The 19,985-nt window shown below is 40.7% G+C and overlaps 4 protein-coding genes and 1 long non-coding RNA gene across 6 annotated transcripts in view; 4 read left to right on the top strand and 1 right to left on the bottom strand.

Moving 5' to 3' along the window:
- Nucleotides 1-519, top strand: part of LOC111442625 (trafficking protein particle complex subunit 3-like) — a 4,480-nt gene extending 3,961 nt beyond the window's left edge. The window contains exon 6 of the mRNA XM_023080069.1: nucleotides 150-519. Within this exon, the coding sequence (XP_022935837.1) occupies nucleotides 150-272 (123 nt within the window). The 3' untranslated portion in view covers nucleotides 273-519. The remainder of the gene's footprint in view (nucleotides 1-149) is intronic.
- Nucleotides 520-1,772: 1,253 nt separating this feature from the next.
- LOC111442624 (protein NDR1-like) lies at nucleotides 1,773-2,621 on the top strand. The gene has a single exon (XM_023080068.1). It carries the CDS (start codon nucleotides 1,856-1,858, stop codon nucleotides 2,474-2,476), a length of 621 nt encoding a protein of 206 aa, XP_022935836.1. The 5' UTR covers nucleotides 1,773-1,855; the 3' UTR covers nucleotides 2,477-2,621.
- Nucleotides 2,622-3,598: 977 nt separating this feature from the next.
- On the bottom strand, nucleotides 3,599-10,939 carry LOC111442626 (putative multidrug resistance protein). The gene is made up of 7 exons (XM_023080071.1): nucleotides 10,325-10,939; nucleotides 9,197-9,251; nucleotides 8,926-9,107; nucleotides 7,706-8,163; nucleotides 7,068-7,608; nucleotides 4,891-6,854; nucleotides 3,599-3,987 (listed from the first exon to the last, which is right to left on the bottom strand). The coding sequence occupies exons 1-7, from the start codon at nucleotides 10,625-10,627 to the stop codon at nucleotides 3,612-3,614; spliced, it is 3,879 nt and encodes a 1,292-aa protein (XP_022935839.1). The 5' UTR covers nucleotides 10,628-10,939; the 3' UTR covers nucleotides 3,599-3,611.
- On the top strand, nucleotides 6,750-12,553 carry LOC111442627. 2 transcript variants are annotated; one of them, XR_002710334.1, is made up of 5 exons: nucleotides 6,750-6,879; nucleotides 6,992-7,040; nucleotides 8,017-8,142; nucleotides 10,278-10,579; nucleotides 12,080-12,553. It is a non-coding gene; the product is annotated as an uncharacterized LOC111442627 (long non-coding RNA). The 2 variants fall into 2 exon arrangements; XR_002710335.1 differs by lacking the exon at nucleotides 10,278-10,579.
- A 489-nt stretch (nucleotides 12,554-13,042) lies between these two features.
- Nucleotides 13,043-18,955, top strand: LOC111442622 (polycomb group protein FIE2). Its single transcript, XM_023080066.1, has 13 exons — nucleotides 13,043-13,292; nucleotides 14,372-14,437; nucleotides 14,521-14,643; nucleotides 15,383-15,463; nucleotides 15,566-15,658; nucleotides 15,777-15,852; nucleotides 16,136-16,215; nucleotides 16,288-16,359; nucleotides 17,406-17,465; nucleotides 17,575-17,671; nucleotides 18,420-18,483; nucleotides 18,568-18,627; nucleotides 18,739-18,955. The coding sequence occupies exons 1-13, from the start codon at nucleotides 13,116-13,118 to the stop codon at nucleotides 18,800-18,802; spliced, it is 1,113 nt and encodes a 370-aa protein (XP_022935834.1). The 5' UTR covers nucleotides 13,043-13,115; the 3' UTR covers nucleotides 18,803-18,955.
- The last annotated feature ends 1,030 nt before the right edge of the window (nucleotides 18,956-19,985 follow it).

A 19,985-nucleotide genomic window follows, 5' to 3' on the forward strand; every position in this document is an offset into this window, starting at 1 on the left:
TTTTTTTTTTTTTTTTTTTTTTTTTTTTTTTTTTTTTTTTTTTTTTTTTTTTTTTTCGTTTTATGTTATAGTAGTCACTTTTTGAACTTCGAAGATGAAATAGAACTAAACTGTCATTTTTTCTAATTGTGGTGTGGTGTTGGGGTTAGGTGTCAATGAAAACCGAAGTAACATGGCTACGTGACATGCTGAGAGGAGACGACAGCTTCGAATTACAAGTAAAATTGTTGAAGCAAATCCCCGAAGAGTACCCTTACAAAGACGACGAATGAAATATCTTCCTATCTCTTGTGAGAACCATTTAGATGCACCAGTCCAAACACGTGACTCACGTTTGTAAGAAAAATAAACTATTTTTTTTTTCACGGCGACATTTCTTTACTAGTTAATTCGATATTGTTTATTGTTCCTTTCCATATGAATATTAACGTCGTCATCTTGACCATTTTTCGTTGTTGGGTTAGTTTAAACCAATCAACGTCCTTATTAAAAATTGGAATGAAGTGGAACGAGATTATCTGATATTTTGATTGAAAATATATACTTAAAATAATTTAATTAGTATACTAAAATAAAATTTAATTTAAAGAAAAAAAAAAACTTCAAATTTTTAAAAAAAATTATTTGACCGAAAATAAAAATTAAATTTTTTTAATAGTTTATGAATGAATGATATTATTACATCATCAACCAGCATAATTATGACGTCATTCACTTTTCAATTTGTTGTTTTTTGACCACTTCCTTCTCACTTATTAAATAGATGCCCCACCACTATATTTATATATATATTTGGAAATATATATATAGGGTTAGGATTTAATTTATTATATGAGTTGATGCCATGACATTTCAAAGTCTAAAAAAAATACAACTTGTATTTATAAAATAAATATTACAAATATTTATTAACAATTTGATGCATAAAGTTAAAATATTTCCTGAAAAAACCAAAGAAAATAGTGCTTTAAAAAATTACTCGAAACAAAAATGTATCCGTTAAATGAGAACTGAGTTACCACGTTTTTTTTTTATGTTATTGTTACATCTAACGGTTGATTGTAACTAGAGATGTGCATGGGGTAGACCAATGATGAATAAGCTTCCTCTTCAATCGAAACACGATCCTACACGGTTGGTGGGTGGAGAATGCAATCTCCGTCCTCGTCACCATTTAGTCAATGAAAAATAATCCATCCCCGCTTCCTCTTCAATCAAAACACGATCCTACATGGTTGGTGGCTGGAAAATGCAATCTCCATCCTCGTCACCATTTGGTTAACGAGGAATAATCTATCCCCGCTTCCTCTTCAATCAAAACACAATCCTACACAGTTGGTGGCGAGAAAATGCAATCTCCGTCCTTGCCACCATTTAGTCAATGAGGAATAATCCATCCCTACTTCCTCTTTAATCAAAACACGAACCTACACGGTTCGTGGTTCGAGAATGCAATCTCCATCCTCGTCACCATTTAGTTAACGAGAAATATTCTATCCTCGCTTCTTCTTCGATCGAAACACAATCCTACATAGTTGGTGGCTGGAGAATGCAATCTCCATCCTCGTCACCATTTAGTTAACGAGGAATAATCTATCCCCGCTTCCTCTTCAACCCGAACACGATCATACACGGTTCGTAGCTGGTGGGTCCCACACGTTAAATAGACATTATTTATTTATTTATTTAAATTAGTAAGTTTTTGTACTCCTCCACTGAGTTTTGTCTTCTTGTGGTCGGTCCCAGCTCGCTTTTGCCTACCCCCACAACATTATTGTACTCCCCCTGTTCTCAACTTCCCATTTCCTCTTCTTCTCCTTCCCACCGGATCCCTTTTCTCCGTTCGCCGCCTTACATGACGGAACCCGGCGGCTGCTGCCGGTGTTGTTTCAGCTTCATCTTAACTTCCGGCTTCGCTGCTCTGTTCTTATGGCTCAGCCTTCGAACCCGCAAACCCAAATGCTCCATCGAACATTTTTACATTCCAGCCTTAAATCAATCCCTAAATTCGCCTTTAAATTCCACCGTCTCCTTCGATCTGCGCCTCAAAAACCAGAACAAAGACAAATCAGTCTTCTACGACTCTCTCAATCTCAACCTCACACTCGTCGGAGCGGCCGCCGGCGGCAGCCGGCGGCCGCTGGGCAACGTGACAGTGCCCGGATTCCACCAAGGCCGCGGCAAGAAGGCGTTCAGAAACGAGACCATCGAGACCCGTGGAGTGGATTGGAAGGCGGTTTCCCGGAATGGGGCGGCGGTTTTCCGGCTGGATTTGGCGACGGCGGTCCGGTTCAAGATCTTGTTCTGGAATACCAAGAGGGAGAATTTGAGAGTCGGAGCGGAGTTCAAAGTCAACGAGCAGGGAGCGACGGAATACCCAGGGATTACGCTTAGCTCCGGCGTCGCCGTGCCCGACGGCTCGCCGGTGAGGGTTATTTGGAGTTTTTGGGTGTTTGTCTTGTGGAAACTTTTCTGAAAATGACGTCATTTGACGGACTTTTTGGGCGGCGTCTTTAGTCGGAAGTGTCTCCACCGCCCAATCACGGCCGACTGTAGAAGATCGAGAAATTAATTTTTTAAAATATTTATTTTAGTGTCTGTAATTTTATTTGAGAAACAATTAAATAAATATTGTTAGATATTTAATTTTAAAAGAGTTATATTTTATATTTATTTATTATTTTCAATTTTTTAAAAATTATTAATATTTGAAACATCCTACCAACATAATTTCTAAAAATTTAAATTTTAATATCGAAAATTCTTTAACATAATTAAGCATTTGGGAGCGATATATATAACAGGGCGTGACAATGAATATTATTGGATGATAAAAGTCCCACATCGGCTAATTTAGGGAATGATCATGGATTTATAAGTGAGTAATACTAACTCTATTAGTACGAGACCTTTTGGGGAAGCCTAAAGCAAAGCCATGAGAGTTTAATCTCAAACTAGACAATATCATACCATTGTGGAGAGTCGTGTTCGTCTAACAAATATAATTTTTAATTTCTTCCCACTTTGATTTAAACTGAGTTCTCGACCCTATAGGTTGAACTGATGGGTCGTAAAGTGAAAATCGCTTTTTCTCAAATTTATTTCCTACCATAATAACAATTCTTAATAAATAAATAAATGGATAATTCTAAATATAACGGTTTAAATAAAATGTTATAAAATATCATAATAAAAACACGATATTACATTATATAAAAATAATTATAATATTTAAATTTGAATGTTACACCATAGTAATAAATAATCAGTTCGAGATCGAAACGACGATGGAAATTATAATCCCGTCTCCATCTTATTTATTCGAAAACTATCTCTTCCATCTCGGATTTTTTGACTCGAGACCCAACAGACTAAAGGAACATTTCTAGATAAACACAACACTATTTATTTATTTATTTTTAATTATTATTTTATAATAGGGGTTGGAATTTCCACTTCATTGTTTGGTACTAAACAAGAGCCATTTTTTCTAATTCTAATTTGACGTGGGTTCATCATGTTCATAGAAAAATTGTTCTAAGTGATTCAATATCTGGGCTTACAATTACAACAAGCTTAAACCCATAAACCCTACATGAAATTTGAACGATTCAGCGCGGAGGGAAGTTTCCGGCCTGCGATTTTGTCAAAGAATAGTACTCACCACGGCGCCCCATTGAAATTAGCTCATTGTGCGATCCTTGTTCCACAACTTTCCCGTTCTTGATCACGGCGATGGTGTTCGCCTTCTGAATCGTCGATAAGCGGTGGGCGACGATTATGCAGGTTCTGTTTACCATCATCTTCTCTAGGGCTTCCTGCACCAAATTCTCTGATACGCTGTCGAGCGCGCTTGTTGCCTCATCTAGCAGCAGGATTGATGGGTTCTTCAGGATCGCTCTTGCCAGTGCGATTCTTTGCTTTTGCCCGCCTGATAGCTGCGCTCCTCTCTCGCCGCAGTATGTGTTATACTCATCTTTCATTCCACTGTTAGAATAGAAATATGTTAAAGTGTAATGTTGTTTAATGAAATCTCTTGTTTTGGTGGGTAACTCTTTGATGGATGGTTTTGTTAGGAATCACGACTCTCAGTGGTATGATATTGTCCACTTTGAGTATAAGCTTTCGTGGCTTTGCTTTGGGCTTCCCCAAAAGGCCTCATACCAATAGAAATAGTATTTCTCACTTCTTGAGATCCCACATCGGTTGGGGAGGAGAACAAAATACCCTTTATAAGGGTGTGGAAACCTCTCCCTAGCAGAGACGTTTTAAAAATCTTGAGAGGAAGCCTGAAAGGGAAAGACCGTAGAGGACAATATTTACTAGCGGTGGGCCTGGGTTGTTACATATAAACTCATGATCATTTCCTAAATTAGCCAATGTAGGACTCCCTCCCAACAATCCTCCCCTCGAACAAGTACACTATAGAGCCTCCTCTGAGGCCTACAGAGCCCTCAAACAGCCTCCCCTCAATCGAGGCTCGACTCCTTTCTTTGGAGTCATCGAACAAAGTACACCCTTTGTCGACACTTGAGTCACTTTTGACTACTTCTTTGAGGCTCACAACTTCTTTGTTCGACACTCGAGGACTCTGTTGACATAGCTAAGTTTAGGGTATGACTTTGATACCATGTTAGGAATCACGACTCTTCACAATGGTATGATATTGTCCACTTTGAGCATAACCTCTCATGGCTTTGCTTTGGGCTTCCCCAAAAGGTCTTATACCAATGGAGATAGTATTCCTCACTTATAAACCCATGATCATTCCCTAAATTAACCAACGTGGGACTCAGTCTCCAACCAGGTTTAGATCCGAAATGAATTTGAACTTTATTCTAATGAGGAAAGGGAAGGAAGAGAGCTTAGGAAGTATATAGTTCTGTTTACCTTATGAACTCATGAGCATTGGCAAGAACAGCTGCTTGTCTGATCTCTGATTCCCCTGCTTCCTCTTTTCCATAGGCAATGTTTTCTCTGATAGTTCCAGCAAAAAGAGTTGGCTCTTGACTGACTAATGCTATTTGTGACCTTAACCATCTCAAATTGTAGTTCTTAATGTCCTGTTCGTCAATGTGTATAGACCCACTTGAGGGATCATAAAACCTTTCTATAAGTCCAATGATAGTAGATTTTCCAGAGCCACTTTGCCCCACCAGTGCTACTGTTTTTCCTGCATCAATTTTAAGGCTCAGTCCCCTTAAAACTATCTGTTCCGGTCTTGTTGGATATGAGAAAGAAACACTCCTGAGCTCCACTTTACCCTTTAACCGTCTTTTGAGATCCCGTCTTGATTTGTGATCGGGATCGATTTCAGTCTTCCTGTCTAGGATTGCAAACACTGATCCAACAGCATTGCTTCCTCTAGATATATCGGAAGTCATACTTCCAGCGTCGGCTATGATATATGCGGTGAATAGCAATATCAAGAATGCTTGAAAGATGTGCTCTGAGGATATCATGTTTTGTGTCAATAGCCTCCCACCATACCAGTAGGCTAAAGCTGTTGAAGCAGTGTTAAAGAACTGGGAACTGAATAGGCCAAGGCCAGATATCCAAGACTGTCTGGCACTTTCTTTCTTAGGAGCTTTAAGCGTGGCAGCAAAGAGCCCGAGTATCTTTTTCTGAGACGAGAATGCAACGATGGTTTTATGGTTCGTTACCGCTTCACTTGCAAGTTGGCTGCCTTCTCTTTGTGCTTTTCGGGATTTTTCAGCCATGCTCTTCATCAACACACTCCTTGCGTAGAAGCTACCAATGACTAGTGGCTGCACTGCAATCATCACCAGAGTTAACCTCCATGAGAGCACAAGTCCCACAGTGTAAGCAAAGGCTGCACTAAAAACTGCTTGGACCAGTAATGACATTCTGTCTCCGACAAGGGAACGGACCATGTTGGCTTCAGTTGATAACCTTGCACAAATGGCTGCACTTGTGTTCTCATCTTGATCGAACCATCCAATTTCAAATGTCATAAGCTTTTCGAGTATTTTCTCACGCACCCGCTTCGTTAGTCTTTCTCCCATGATTGAAAAATTGTAATGTTGCAGGACATTTGTTAAGAAGTTGAAAATGCCAATGCTTAAGAAGATAAGTGACAAGTTTCTGGCTTTAGACTTAATGTTGGGCTCATCGGCGCGAAAATAAACTGATATGAGTGCTCCTACGCAATACGCGTTAATGGGTTGCACTGCTCCTGAGCCTAAAGCACCTAAACATCCAAGCAGTGCTCGTCCCCATTCCGGTGCATTCATTTTCAGTAAACGCCACTGGGAAGGAGAAGGATAAGCTGGATGTTTTCTATCTTCTTCAAAGCTTTCATCATCGGGATCAAACTGGACGGAGTAAGAGTACGGTGTTCCCATCGAGACAGACATAGCTGAGCTGAAGGGATATAATACTGGAGTACTATATCCACTGGATCTCACACTGATTGGGCTTGTGGGAGTACTCATCCTATGGCGATATCTTCTATCCATTTCAATATTGGAATCATAGAAAGTTTCATTCTGCACTGCCATCTGCTGCAACTGCACCATCCTTAGATACTCCCCACCCTGTCCATTGTTCAACAGCATCAGCTCATTGTGTGAACCCGATTCAATTACTTGCCCAGCTTTAAGAACTACAATTTGATGTGCCGTTTGTATTGTTGAAAGACGATGTGCAACGGTGATCGTCGTCCTTCCTTTTGATGCCTTATCAATTGCTTCCTGTACCATTCGTTCAGATTGTGCATCCAGTGCACTGGTTGCTTCATCAAGTAACAGTATTTTTGGGTCCCGAAGAAGAGCTCTCGCTATGGAAATCCGTTGCTTTTGACCTCCAGACATTTGGAAACCAAACTGACCGACCTGAAAAGAAGTCGACATACCAAAGGTTTTTTAAAGCATACTAAGCTACATTCCATTATTTTTTAGTTTCAAATTGTTGTATTTGTTTCAAACTACACAAGAGGCTGATCTATTTCATACACTTCTTTGTTTTGCAGTTGATAACTAGTTTTCGAGCCGTGAAGTCTTAGACAGCAACCTAATTCTGTAAGTAAATACGCGACTAAAACTTACTTGAGTATCGTAACCTTCTGGTAGCTTAACGATGAAGTCGTGTGCATTTGCATCTTTAGCTGCATTTATCACTTGTTCCATTGAAGCTCCATCTTTTCCAAATATTATGTTCTCTTTTATTGAAGTAGCAAATAGAACAGGTTCCTGATTCACCAGACCCATTTGAGATCTTAGCCATTTTAGCTGAAATCTTTTTATTTTATGTCCATCTAAGAGTATTTCTCCATCAGTAGGATCATAAAACCTTTCAAGCAGCGAGATAACCGTGGACTTCCCAGATCCGCTTCCTCCTATGAGTCCTACTCTCTTCCCTGCTGGAACCTTCAGATTGAATCCTCGTAATACAGGCGTATCAGGCCTTGACGGATAACTAAAATATACGTTTCGAAATTCAATTTCTCCTTTCACGTGAGATAGAGCTTTCTCCTTTTTGTCTTCTCTGTCTGTCTCAGCAACACGATCGATCATTTCAAGGATACGAGCAGTTGCAGATGTTGCTTCTGTGATCGAGGTTAGATGAGGCAATGCACTCAATATACTCCTGAAAACGTCGAATTTATAGAAGAAAAGGTGAATGGAATTATGCAAACTAACTACAGCAATGAATGAACTGGATATAGATGATGAAGAAAACTCACAGCCCTCCCATTAGAACGTTGAAACCAGCTATAAAAACATTGCCTCCTTTTTCTCCTTTCTCAGTGACCAAATAAGTGCCGATCCAAGCTTGAAAGCCCCAACCAGCGTAAATGATTCCCATACTTCCAAGCATCAATCCCTTCACCAAACCGGACTTAATCCCAAATTCCATACTTTTTTGGAGTGCTTGGCTGAACTTTTCCAGTGTTTGCCTTTCTCCTACGTATGAATATACAGTTCTTATTGAAGATACTGCTTGCTCTGCAATCCCTCCAGCCACACCATAAGATTCAATCATTTTCATTATCAGGTCCATCATAATCTTGCCGAACACAAGCCCTGGACCAATGAACATGGCCGAGAGCGGGATGACTGCAAAGGTGAACTTCCACGATACTATAAAGGCAAATACGTGGCAGAAGAAGAATGTTGACATGTAAGTAAGGCAGTCAGGTATCTGCACAGAAAGAAAGAATGAGATATTCCTGCATGATGGTAGATGAAATTATTGATATCTATTGGGCTATCTGTGTTCTTCATATTTATGGATGATCCTTTCTCTTTACTTCTGATCTCTAACATATTAGAAAATCTTGTCTATATATATAGTTTAAATGTGATGTCCCATGTTGGTTGGGGGAGGAGAACAAACCACCATTTATAAGGGTGTGGAAACTTTCCCCTAGCAAATGCGTTTTAAAGCCTTGAGGGGAAGACCGAAAGGGAAAGCCCAAAGAGGACAATATCTGCTAGTGGTGGATCTGGGGCCTTACAAATGGTATCAGAGCCAGACACTGGACGATGTGCTAGCCTTCTCGCTGTTCCCCAAAGGGGGTAGACACGAGGCAGTGTGCTAGTAAGGACGCTGGGCCCCAAAGGGGGGTGGATTTGGGGGCGGTCCCACATTGATTGGAGGAAGGAAAGAGTGCCAGCGAGGACGCTGGGCCCCGAAGCGGGGTGGATTGTGATGTCCCACATTGGTTGGGGAGGAGAACAAACCATCATTTATAAGGGTGTGGAAACCTTCCCCTAGCAAACGCGTTTTAAAGCCTTGAGGGGAAGCCCGAAAGGGAAAGCCCAAAGAGGACAATATCTGCTAGCGGTGGATTTGGGGTGTTACATTAAACCTTGCTGATAAATATCTCTAACATAGTTTCTGGTAATTAGTAGTTATGTGGATAGCCAAATAGATTCATTGATAGTTTATCTGAAACCGAACCTTTTCACATAAGGCGACTTGGATTGAACTAGCGTCGGAGGAAATGAGGGAGACAACCTCATGAGTCGTCGAACCGGTTTGGGTATCGAAGAAACTAACTTCTTGTTTAAGCACAGATTTCAAATATTCCATTCTCATCCTAGATGTCTGTCTCTCTGCTGTTCTTGCCCAACACAATCCCTCTGAAAAGTTCAAATTGTGAAGCTTAGTGAGAAAAACATAAACTATTACCCTCTTACCCCATGAATAAATTTCCAGCAAATAGGCTCACCCACGAAGGCTGAAAGTCCGACGCCAACTGCAGCGTAAAGTAGACGCAGTGCAAACTGAAACATATTAGAATAGCAAGTTAACAACAAATTGCTGTACAAACTATATCACTAACAGCATTTAGCCTGTAGGTTGGGTAACAAATGCAAAAGTTCATAATTAAATGCAGTTTCTAGTGTTTTTCCTCTCGTCAGGAAGGCATCTCCCTATTGTAGAAACTGTTTTCTTTCTCTGCCTCCTTTGGTTGCCTTATGATCAAACAATATATGATTGAGAGCTGTAAGTTATTGTTTTGTCGGCTGAACATTATGTTTTATGTTATGGTATGTGGTCCAGTTGGACATATTCTTTGTTTCAGTCTCAACAGTCCACGCCCACTGCTAACAGATATTATCCTCTTTGGGCTTACTCTCAAGGTTTTTAAAACGTGTCTGCTAGGGAGAAGTTTCCACACCCTTATGAAGAATGCTTCGTTCTTCTCTTCAACCGATGTGGGATCTCACAATCTACCCTGTTCGTGGCCCAGCGTACTCGCTGGCACTCGTTCCCTTCTCCAATCGATGTGGGACCCCCCAATCCACCTCCCTTCGGGGCCTAGTGTCCTTGTTGGCACACCGCCTCGTGTCCACCCCCTTTCAAGGCTCAACCTCCTCGCTGGCACATCACTCGTTGTCTGTCTATGATACCATTTGTACAGCCCAAACCACCCTAGCAAATATTGTCTTCTTTGGGTTTTCCCTTTCGGGTTTCCCCTCAAGGTCTTTAAAACGTGTCTGTTAGGGAGAAGTTTCCACACTCTTATAAAGAATGCTTCGTTCTCCTCCCTAACTGATGTGAGATCTCACAATCCACCCCTTCGGGGTCCAATGTCCTCGCTGGCACTCGTTCCCCTCCCCTTCGGAGTCCAGCGTCCTTGCTGGCACTCGTTCCTCTCTCCAATCGATGTGGGATCTAACAGTTCTTCTCTCTCGCTTTTTGCAAATGTGTAGTTTGTTCACTTTACCTTCTGTCCTTTCTATCTAGCCATGATTATTTGTTTGAAGTATTCGTTGTTAATTTCCTCTCAATCAAATCAACTACAGAGTTTTCCATAAGAAAAGGCAACATAACAAAGAGGAGCAAGCCTTACCTTGTCAACCATATCGTTTGTCAAGCCACTGTTCTTGTCTCCATAAGCATTGATTACATCCTTAAGAAGGAACATCGTGAGAGGGATCTGTGATCCATCTCCTATGCTACCCAAAGTCCCAAAAAACATCAGAAACTTGTCGAAGCCATCAGCATACCGAAACATGCTTTTGCCTGCCATTTTTTCAGCTCTGTGGTCTAGAAGAGTGACAGAGAGAAAGAGAGGAGCAGCATTCTCTGAAATGGCCAATGCCAGGTGAGATAAGAATGATTCTACTTTATATTTGAGCCTTGCCGGCGCCATAGTGATTCCTTAATTGTCAATATCTTGGCATTACTATTTCGTTTGTCTGCAAGCAATTTCAAGCCTTTGGGTAGACTGATTCTCCTTTCTGGTTATTGAAAAACACTAGTGACTCAGAAATGCATTAACAAAACTTCAAAAATGAAGATGATTGATTTGAGATTCTTGAATGATATGATAGGTTGAGTTTTTTTGTTTCTTCTTCTGCCTTTTGGACTGGTTTGTATGACTATTATGGTTATGTTTTGTGAGATCCCACGTCGATTGGAGAGGGGAACAAATCGTTCTTTATAAGGGTGTGGAAACCTCTTCCTAGTGGACGTGTTTTAAAGCTTTGAGGGAAAACCCGGAAGAGAAAACTCAAAGAAGACAATATCTGCTAGCGTTTTTCCCTTCTTCTGCCTTTGGACTGCTTTGTATGGCCATGGTTATATTTTGTGAGATCTCACGTCGGTTGGAGAGGGGAACAGATCATTCCTTATAAGGGTGTGGAAACCTCTTCCTAGTGGACGTGTTTTAAAGCCTTGAGGGGAAACCCGGAAGGAAAAACTCAAAGAGGATAATATCTGCTAGTGTTTTTCCGTTCTCTGCCTTTGAATTGCTTTGTATGGCCATGGTTATGTTTTGTGAGATCTCACATCGGTTGGAGAGGGAAGCGGAGCATTCCTTATAAAGGTGTGAAAGCCTCTCCCTAGTGGACGCATTTTAAAACTTTGAGGGGAAGTCCGGAAAGAAAAGTCCAAAGAGGACAATATCTTTTAGCTCGCCCATGTTTATATCTGGTTTTTTCTAGTTGGTTTACTTCTCCAAAACTAAGCATTTTCTGCCTGCAATCTTTGCTCCCTTCCTAATGCATAAGGCCAAAAAGACTGCACTTAGGAGACTATGAAGCAACAATGCTTTGTTGTCTTGGGGCTAAATGTTAACCTGTCATCCTTGTTAAAAGACTTAAAAACTCATAGAAAATAAGAACAAAACCAGATAGCAACCGCTGAGAGAGAAGAAAAATTGTAACACTCCAAGTCCACCGTTTGTAGATATTGTTCTCTTTAAGGCTTTTCCTTTCGGGCTTTCCCTCAAAGTTTCTAAAACACGTCTGCTAGGGAAAGGTTTCTACACCCTTGTAAAAGATGCTTCGGACGCGTTCTAAAAACCTCAAGAGAAAACCCGAAAAGAAAAGTGTAAAAAAGAATAATATATGCTAACGGTGTGCGTGGACCGTTACAAAAATAGTATTGTGTTCCATTTTCATTCTTTTTCTCTATGACATTTGTTGATGGATTGGACCAAGTGAGTTGGATCTCCTTCGTCATCTTACATTGTTTTTGCATTAAAATATGCCTCTCACTCTATCACACACACAGCAGAAAGTGCAGAATTGGTCAATTTTGACTCATCTTCTTGTCCAATGATAGGTATCCTCTTACTTACTCTTATTATTCATGGTTGTAGGGGCAGGGCACTCTTCATTCTTCATTCGAAACTAATTAATATTAAGTCGGGAGGTTTTGCCTTGTTATCGAAAAGAGAGTTGAGTAAAGCAAACTCCCTCTTTAGATGAGCATGGGGATTAGTCAAGTAGAATCGAATTGTACTCTTGGATGCTCCAATCGAAAAATCAATGGGGCCATGCCGGTTTGACTGAATATGCATTAGAAATGTCAATCCCTCCACAACGACACCAAAAAAAACCGGGCCGAACTTTTACCCGCCTGCTTCCATAGAACAATATCATGGCAACATAGACTTAAGTGGTCATATTGGATCCTTGGGAACGAGAATGTCGTGTCGTCCAACGAAGTTTGCCCAAAAAAATGCTTGTAGTTAAAAGGGTATCATGTCGGGTTGCGGGTTACACTTATACCTCTAGACTTTGAAAAGTTTCACTTCTATCCATTTTGTTCTAGAAAAAATACCTTTGAACTTTGTCATTGTTCTCAAAATCGCTTTTCGTACAAAATAAAATATGAAAATCGACGTGACAATTATTTTACAATTAATGTGTAAAAATTATATGGCATTGTTTGTATTATTTACAACTATATAAAGAATTAAGATCATTTTATCTCTAAAGGTATCATTAAGCCACTCTCTCTCCCATTGCCCGTTTAAACAGAAAATTTCCGTCCTGTTCGGGGAGAGTCCGTATGGAGCCCCTGTTCTGTGAATTAAATAAACATATCTACCGAACACTCATTTGCTTCCTTTTACGTATTGGAACTCAAACTCAAGTAGAAAATATACTTTCGGGCCTTCAATTTTCATACCATTAATAAAAATTTGTAATAATTTAGTATTCACAATATCAAATTTATAATAAATCTTATCAAATTTTTATTAATTTGAATTTATTTAATTTAAATTGTTACTAAAAAAAAATTAAATTAATTGGGCGGATCACCTGCCCGAAGTCCTCACTTTTGCCCTTCTTCTTACTGCCCGTCTAGACAAACTCTCTCCCCGTCTCTGTCTCTGCCATTTCGCGCGTATGGCGAAGTACTCTTTAGGCTCCGAACCAGTGGTGGGTTCGTTAACTCCGTCGAGGAAGAGGGAATACAGGGTCACCAACCGGCTTCAAGAAGGGAAAAGGCCTCTTTATGCTGTAGTTTTCAACTTCATCGACTCTCGCTACTTCAACGTCTTTGCCACTGTTGGCGGCAATCGGGTGAGCGCTTCACACGTTGTTTTATTTCTTTGGAATATGCAGGGAAAGGATTGTGCAGCATTGAATGGCAAATTTGGGAGTGACCGATGTTTTATTTTCGAAGTGTTTGATGAATTTCGATTAGTATTGCGTTCTTGGTGTTTGAGTTCGTCGATTTTACTGTATATGTTGGAATGCTGCGCCGTACGGCTTCGGGTTTTGTTTGATTTTGAGTGGGCTTGTTTGTGTTTTGATGTCTTGGGTTCCCAATTGTGATGCTTGAGCTGTAAAACCCGATTGGTTTAGGTTAAAATGCCTCCACTTCTAATTATACTCTTGTAAATAAAGGAATAGCATTCTGATATTTGTAAATTGAGATTTACTGAAGGAGAAATGGTGCTTGTTACTTAACCTAAAACTCAGGTGCTATGAAATTGTTGAGGATTGTTGGGAGGGAGTCCCACGTTGGCTAATTAAGGGGATGATCATGGGTTTATAAGTAAGGAATACATCTCCATTGGTATGAGGCTTTTTGGGGAAGCCCGAAGCAAAGTCATGAGAGCTTATGCTCAAAGTAGAAAATATCATACCATTGTGGAGAGTCGTGGTTCCTAACATGGTATCAGAGTCACTTCTTAACTTAGTCATGTCAATAGAATTCTTAAGTGTCGAACAAAGAAGTTGCTAGCCTCGAGAGTGTAGTCAAAAGTGACTAAGTGTTGAACAAAGGGTGTGCTTTGTTCGAGGGCTCCAGAGAAAGGAGTCGAGAAAGGGAGATTATTTGAGGGCTACATAGGCCTCAGGGGAGGCTCTATGTTGTACTTTGTTCGAGGGGAGGATTGTTGGGAGAGAGTCCCACAATTGCTAATTAAGGGGATGATCATGGGCGACAAGTAAGGGATACATCTCTACTAACATGAGGTCTTTTGGGGAAACCAAAAGCAAAATCATGAGAGCTTATGCTCAAAATGGACAATACCATACCATTGTGGAGAGTCGTGGTTCCTAACATTGTCTCCACGCAATTGTCTCCACGCAATGACATGGTTGCTGAATTTGAAACTGTGGTGCTGTTTTAATGTTACTCAATATGTTTGCAGGTTACAGTTTATCAATGTCTTGAAGGGGGTGTTATAGCCGTGTTGCAGTCCTATGTCGACGAAGATGTGAGTGACTGTGTTGTAGTTCAACCCCAGATCTATTTATATTCTCAAGTTACATTGAGTTCCCCATGTACTTTGTAGATCAGAAGGATGAGTCTTTTTACACTGTAAGCTGGGCGTTCAACGTCGATGGCTCCCCATTTGTTGTTGCTGGTGGAATCAATGGTATAATCCGTGTTATTGATGCTGGCAGTGAAAAGATATATAAGGTATCTCTTTGGATCATAATTGTCAGATTTTAACAGTTTCATTTTCCAATGAAAAGTTTGAAAAATAGTTTTACTTACACTTCAAGAATGTATATGCATATAACTGGATGATGTTTTTCTAGACTTGTTGTGTAACGGCCGAAGCCCACTGCTAGTAGATATTTTCCTGTTTGGGTTTTCCCTTTCGGGCTTTCCCATAAGGTTTTTAAAACGCGTCTACTAGGGAGAGGTTTCCACACCCCTATAAAGAATGTTTCGTTCTCCTCCCCAACCGATGTGTGATCTCACATGTTGCTTGTTGATTCAGTTGTGGGACATGTCTTATTTTTTCCTCTGTTTTTATATGTATTTTAATGTCATGAATAAATCTCTTATAAAAAAGAGGAAGATAATTGAAGATATTGAAGAGGTGGACGAACAACCCACACCGTACAGCATGAAACCGGTATATACAGAAAGGAAATAGTTGATATAGACAAACAATCCACTCACTGAGCAGCATACTGCCAGTCTATATACAGAAGGGAAATAAATAAACCTTGAAATCGCAAGCACCATCCAATTCATAGCTAAGGGAAAGAGAGGGTGGGAAGTTCATAAACATGGAAATGGTAGATGGCCATGAAAAAAGTTGAAACTGTTGAACATAATATTTGCATACTGTAGTCAGCTAGATGAACTAGCCATGGAGCTTAGATTTGACTTATTTCCTACTACTTGGATCTGCTCTTCTCTGCAGAGTTTTGTTGGTCATGGTGATTCAATAAACGAAATCAGGACTCAGCCACTGAAACCATCACTAGTGATCTCTGCTAGCAAAGTACGGTGCCGAACTATACCCTTCGATTCGTTTTGGATAAGAATTAAGATATATCCTTACATTCTCTTAAAATTACCTTGACTAATGGTTTGAAGTGTCCAGGACGAATCTGTTCGATTATGGAATGTTCATACAGGTATTTGCATTTTGGTATTTGCTGGTGCAGGTGGTCATCGTAATGAGGTCTTAAGCGTGGTAAGGATAGACTATATTCGATCTTCTAGTTGTATGTTTAGTGAACTTTTATGCACTCATCTTTGGGTCGGGTTTGAAACCGAGTATATAAATTTTACTGACGTTGTATATGCTTTAGGATTTCCATCCATCGGATATTTATCGCATCGCAAGCTGTGGCATGGACAACACTGTAAAAATTTGGTCAATGAAAGGTAGGGCATTGCATTTATCTCTTTGCTTAAACCAATTGCCAATGATATTCTATTAAGATTAAGTAATCAGTTTCCTTTTTCGTCTTACTGGTTCAAGTATGAATTATAATTCAACCAACAGAACCTCATTGGATTTTGATTTTCTTATTTTCGTGCCCTGTGGCTTCGTTCTATCTGAATTCATTGTCCAAGTTGTTCCACGCTATCGATTCGAACTTCTAATGTGCAAAGGCTAAGTTTCAGTTTTTGTTAAACTAGCTCTTCGTGTTGTTGCTTGATTCAGAGTTCTGGACGTACGTGGAAAAATCGTTTACCTGGACAGATCTTCCATCAAAATTTCCCACAAAGTATGTCCAGTTCCCAGTAAGTATCATACATTTTCATGTTTCAGATTGACATTTATCCTCTGAATCTAAATATGTTTTGCTGATTCAGGTGTTCATAGCATCAGTTCATTCAAATTATGTTGACTGCAGTAGGTGGCTTGGTGATTTTATTCTTTCAAAGGTCAGCCAGCTTCTCTTTCCGTTGATATCGAGTTTTCTAGGTGATTTTAAGAGTATATATGGGAGTGTCTTTGCCGTGCCAAAAGCACCGTTGTCGTACCCCCACGAGCACTTCTCACCCAAGATTATCGTGTTACATTTCAAGCTATTTTTTAATCATATACATACACATTGACCTTGAATTTTCTTCTTGTATAAACGTGATATATTTTAAAGTTATTATTTAATAAATGTGTGCTTGCAGCGTCTATGTTTAAGATTTTAAAAATATGACATGTCGTGTCGGTGTCTTGTATCTGTATTTTGTGCTTTGTAACTTATATATGTTTACTATGGACATGCTCTAATGTCAACTTTGGAAGATATCTAGGATTTTCTAGTTTTAGAAATCTAGAACTGGCATGTTGATTCCCTGGACCCGAAGGCACAAGCCTATGTGGCTATCCCCTTTGTGAGATCTCACATCGATTGGGGAGGAGAACGAAACACCCTTTATAAGGGTGTGCAAATCTCTCCCTAGCAAACGTGTTTTAAAAACCTCGAGGGGAAGCTCGAAAGGGAAAACTCAAAGAGGACAGTATTTGCTAGCGGTGGACTTAGGCCATTACAAATAGTATCAAAGTCAGACACTGAGCGTTGTGCCAGCGAGGAGGCTGAGTCCCGAATGGGGGTGGACACAAGGCGGTGTGTTAGCAAGTATGCTGTGCCCCAAAGGGGGTGGATTAGGGGGTTCCACGTCGATTGGAGAAGGGAATGAGTGCTAGCGAGGACGCTGGGCCCTGAAAGGGTGTGAATTGTGAGATCCCACATCGGTTGGGAGGAGAACGAAACACCCTTTATAAGGGTGTGGAAACCTCTCCCTAGCAGACGCGTTTTAAAAACCTTGAGGGGAACCCCAAAAGGGAAAACCCAAAGAAGACAATATCGGCTAGTGGTGGGCTTGAGCCGTTACACTCTTGGCCCGAGAAAGAGAATGGATAAATTATTGTCATAGATGTTTCTATATTATTATCAGTACCAGTAATAAGGACTGTTTGTGCATTCCAGAGTGTTGACAATGAAATAGTGTTGTGGGAACCTAAAATGAAGGAGCAGTCACCTGGAGAGGTCTGATTCTCATCTCTATTTATTTCTGGAATATCATTCTATTATATATCTTCTATTTTTGCCCAAGATACACACTATTCAGAAAATCTACCATTTTTTTCATCTTCAGGGTACTGTGGATATTCTTCAGAAGTACCCTGTTCCTGAATGTGATATTTGGTTCATCAAGTTTTCCTGTGATTTTCATTACAATGCAGCTGCTATAGGTAATTCCGTGCCATGTATCGTTTTATGCTTTGAAATCATATCACCTAACTCATGCAAGGCATTGCAACAGAGATCCCACATCAGTTGGAGAGGAGAACGAATCATTCCTTATAAGGGTGTGGAAACCTCTCCCTAGTAGACGCGTTTTAAAACCTTGAGGAAAAATCCGAAAGAGAAAGCTCAAAGAGGACAATATCTGTTGGCAGTGGATTTGGGCTGTTTCAAATGGTATCAGAGTTAGACACCAAGTGGTGTGTCTACGAGGACGCTAACCTCCAAGGGGAGTGGATTGTGAGATTCCACATCGGTTGGAGAGGGGAATGAAGCATTCCTTATAAGGGTGTGGAACCTCTCCCTAGCAGACACGTTTTAAAAATCTTGAGGGAAAACCTGAAAGGAAAAGCCCAAAGAGGACAATATCTGCTGGCGGTAGGCTTGGGCTGTTTCAAATGGTATCAGAGCTAGACACCGAGCGATGTGCCAGCGAGGACGCCGACCTCCAAGGGGGGTGGATTATGAGATCTCACCTCAGTTGGAGAAGGAAACGAAGCATTCCTTATAAGGGTGTGGAAACCTCTCCCTAGCAAACACGTTTTAAAACCTTGAGAGAAAACCCGAAAGGAAAAACCCAAAGAGGACAATATCAATTAGCAGTGGGCTTGGTTCGTTTCACAACATAATTCTCGTAAATTCAAATTGCCAACTGATCCATGGAGATCTCCCTGGTTCCTTTTTTCAATACTCCAGGAAATAGGGAAGGAAAAATTTTTGTTTGGGAACTTCAGTCGAGCCCCCCAGTTCTTATTGCAAGGTTTGTTCAACTCTTTTATATTTCAACACTGGTTTCTCAACTCCAGCATCACTCACAAGTTTTCTTGTTCATTTTCTCATCTAGGCTGTCTCATGCCCAGTCGAAGTCTCCCATCAGACAGACAGCCATGTCCTTTGATGGAAGGTAAGCAATGTTCTTGTTACATATGAACTCTCCAATTTATCGATATCTCGTTCGTTTCAGTCGACATCGAACATGTAAAAAGAAAAGAAAAAACATTGGTTTGTGTTTCAGTATAATTCTGAGCTGCTGTGAAGATGGGACAATTTGGCGCTGGGATGTTATGACAACCTCTTGAGCCATTTAGAATATGTATAGATAATTAGTCACTTTCTGTTAGCATTATTACATGGTGACTTATGCAGGAAACACAGCTCACCTACTTATGAATTGGACAATTTCTGTAGAACATTACATGTTTTTGAATGAGACAGGAGAAGTTTTAGACTTCCCTGCCCCTGTTTCTTCTCTGTAGTTCAGGTTCATGCTAGATATTGAATATTTGGATATACTAGGAGTCGGTCCGTCCTTTCAGCTTTTCGGGCTTATAAGAACCAACTAGCGAGTCAGTCCTTTTATGAGACCCCACGTCGGTTGGAGAGGGGAATGAAGTATTTTTTATAAAGGTGTGGAAACCTCTCCCTTGTAGGCTTGTTTTAAAATTGTGAGGCTGATGATGATGCGTAATGGGCCAAAACAGACAATATCTGCTAGTAGTGGGCTTAGGGTATTACAAATGGTATTAGAGTTAGATATCAGGCGGTGTGTCAACGATGACGTTGGGTCTCCAAGGGGGTGGGGGGTGGATTGTGAGATCCATCGGTTGGAGAGGGGAATGGAGCATTCCTTGTAAGGGTGTGGAAACCTCTCCCTAGTAGATGCGTTTTAAAATTGTGAGGCTGTTGACGATGTGTAATGGGTCAAATCAAACAATATTTGCTAGCAGTGGGCTTAGGGCATTACAAATAGTATTAGAGCCACACATCGGGCGGTGTGTCAGCGAGGATGTTGGGCTTCCAAGGAGAGGTGGATTGTGAGATCCCACATCGATTGGAGAGGGGAACAGAGCATTACTTGTAAGGGTGTGGAAACCTCTCTCTAGTAGATGCGTTTTAAAATTGTGAGGCTGACAACTATGCGTAATAGGCTAAAACGGACAATATCTGCTAGCGGTGGGTTTAGGGTAGTACAAATGGTATCTGAGTCAAGACATTGTGCGGTGTGCTAGCGAGGATGTTGGACCTCCAGGGGGGTGGATTGTGAGATCCTACGTCGGTTGGAGAGGAGAACAGAGCATTTCTTGTAAGGGTGTGAAAACCTCTCTCTAGTAGATGCGTATTAAAATCGTGAGGCTGACAACGATACATAATGGGTTAAAGTGGACAATATCTGATAGCAGTGGGCTTAGGGCAGTACAAATGGTATCAGAGTAAGACACCGGGTGGTGTGCCAACGTTGGGACCCCTAGAGGGGGGGGGGGG

The sequence above is a fragment of the Cucurbita moschata genome, unplaced genomic scaffold (assembly GCF_002738365.1).
Source record: "Cucurbita moschata cultivar Rifu unplaced genomic scaffold, Cmos_1.0 Cmo_Scf00005, whole genome shotgun sequence".
In the NCBI taxonomy this organism is placed as follows: Eukaryota; Viridiplantae; Streptophyta; class Magnoliopsida; order Cucurbitales; family Cucurbitaceae; genus Cucurbita; species Cucurbita moschata.

Excerpts from the sequence above, each read along its gene's own strand:
- LOC111442624 (XM_023080068.1), top strand. The coding sequence starts at position 1,856 with ATGACGGAACCCGGCGGCTGCTGCCGGTGTTGTTTCAGCTTCATCTTA.
- LOC111442626 (XM_023080071.1), bottom strand. The coding sequence starts at position 10,627 with ATGGCGCCGGCAAGGCTCAAATATAAAGTAGAATCATTCTTATCTCAC. Across the intron at positions 8,164-8,925 it reads AAGTCGCCTTATGTGAAAAG|ATACCTGACTGCCTTACTTA; the intron begins GTTCGGTTTCAG and ends CTTTCTGTGCAG. Across the intron at positions 7,609-7,705 it reads AACGTTCTAATGGGAGGGCT|GAGTATATTGAGTGCATTGC; the intron begins GTGAGTTTTCTT and ends CGACGTTTTCAG.
- LOC111442622 (XM_023080066.1), top strand. The coding sequence starts at position 13,116 with ATGGCGAAGTACTCTTTAGGCTCCGAACCAGTGGTGGGTTCGTTAACT. Across the intron at positions 14,438-14,520 it reads AGTCCTATGTCGACGAAGAT|AAGGATGAGTCTTTTTACAC; the intron begins GTGAGTGACTGT and ends TTTGTAGATCAG. Across the intron at positions 15,464-15,565 it reads TAGTGATCTCTGCTAGCAAA|GACGAATCTGTTCGATTATG; the intron begins GTACGGTGCCGA and ends TGAAGTGTCCAG.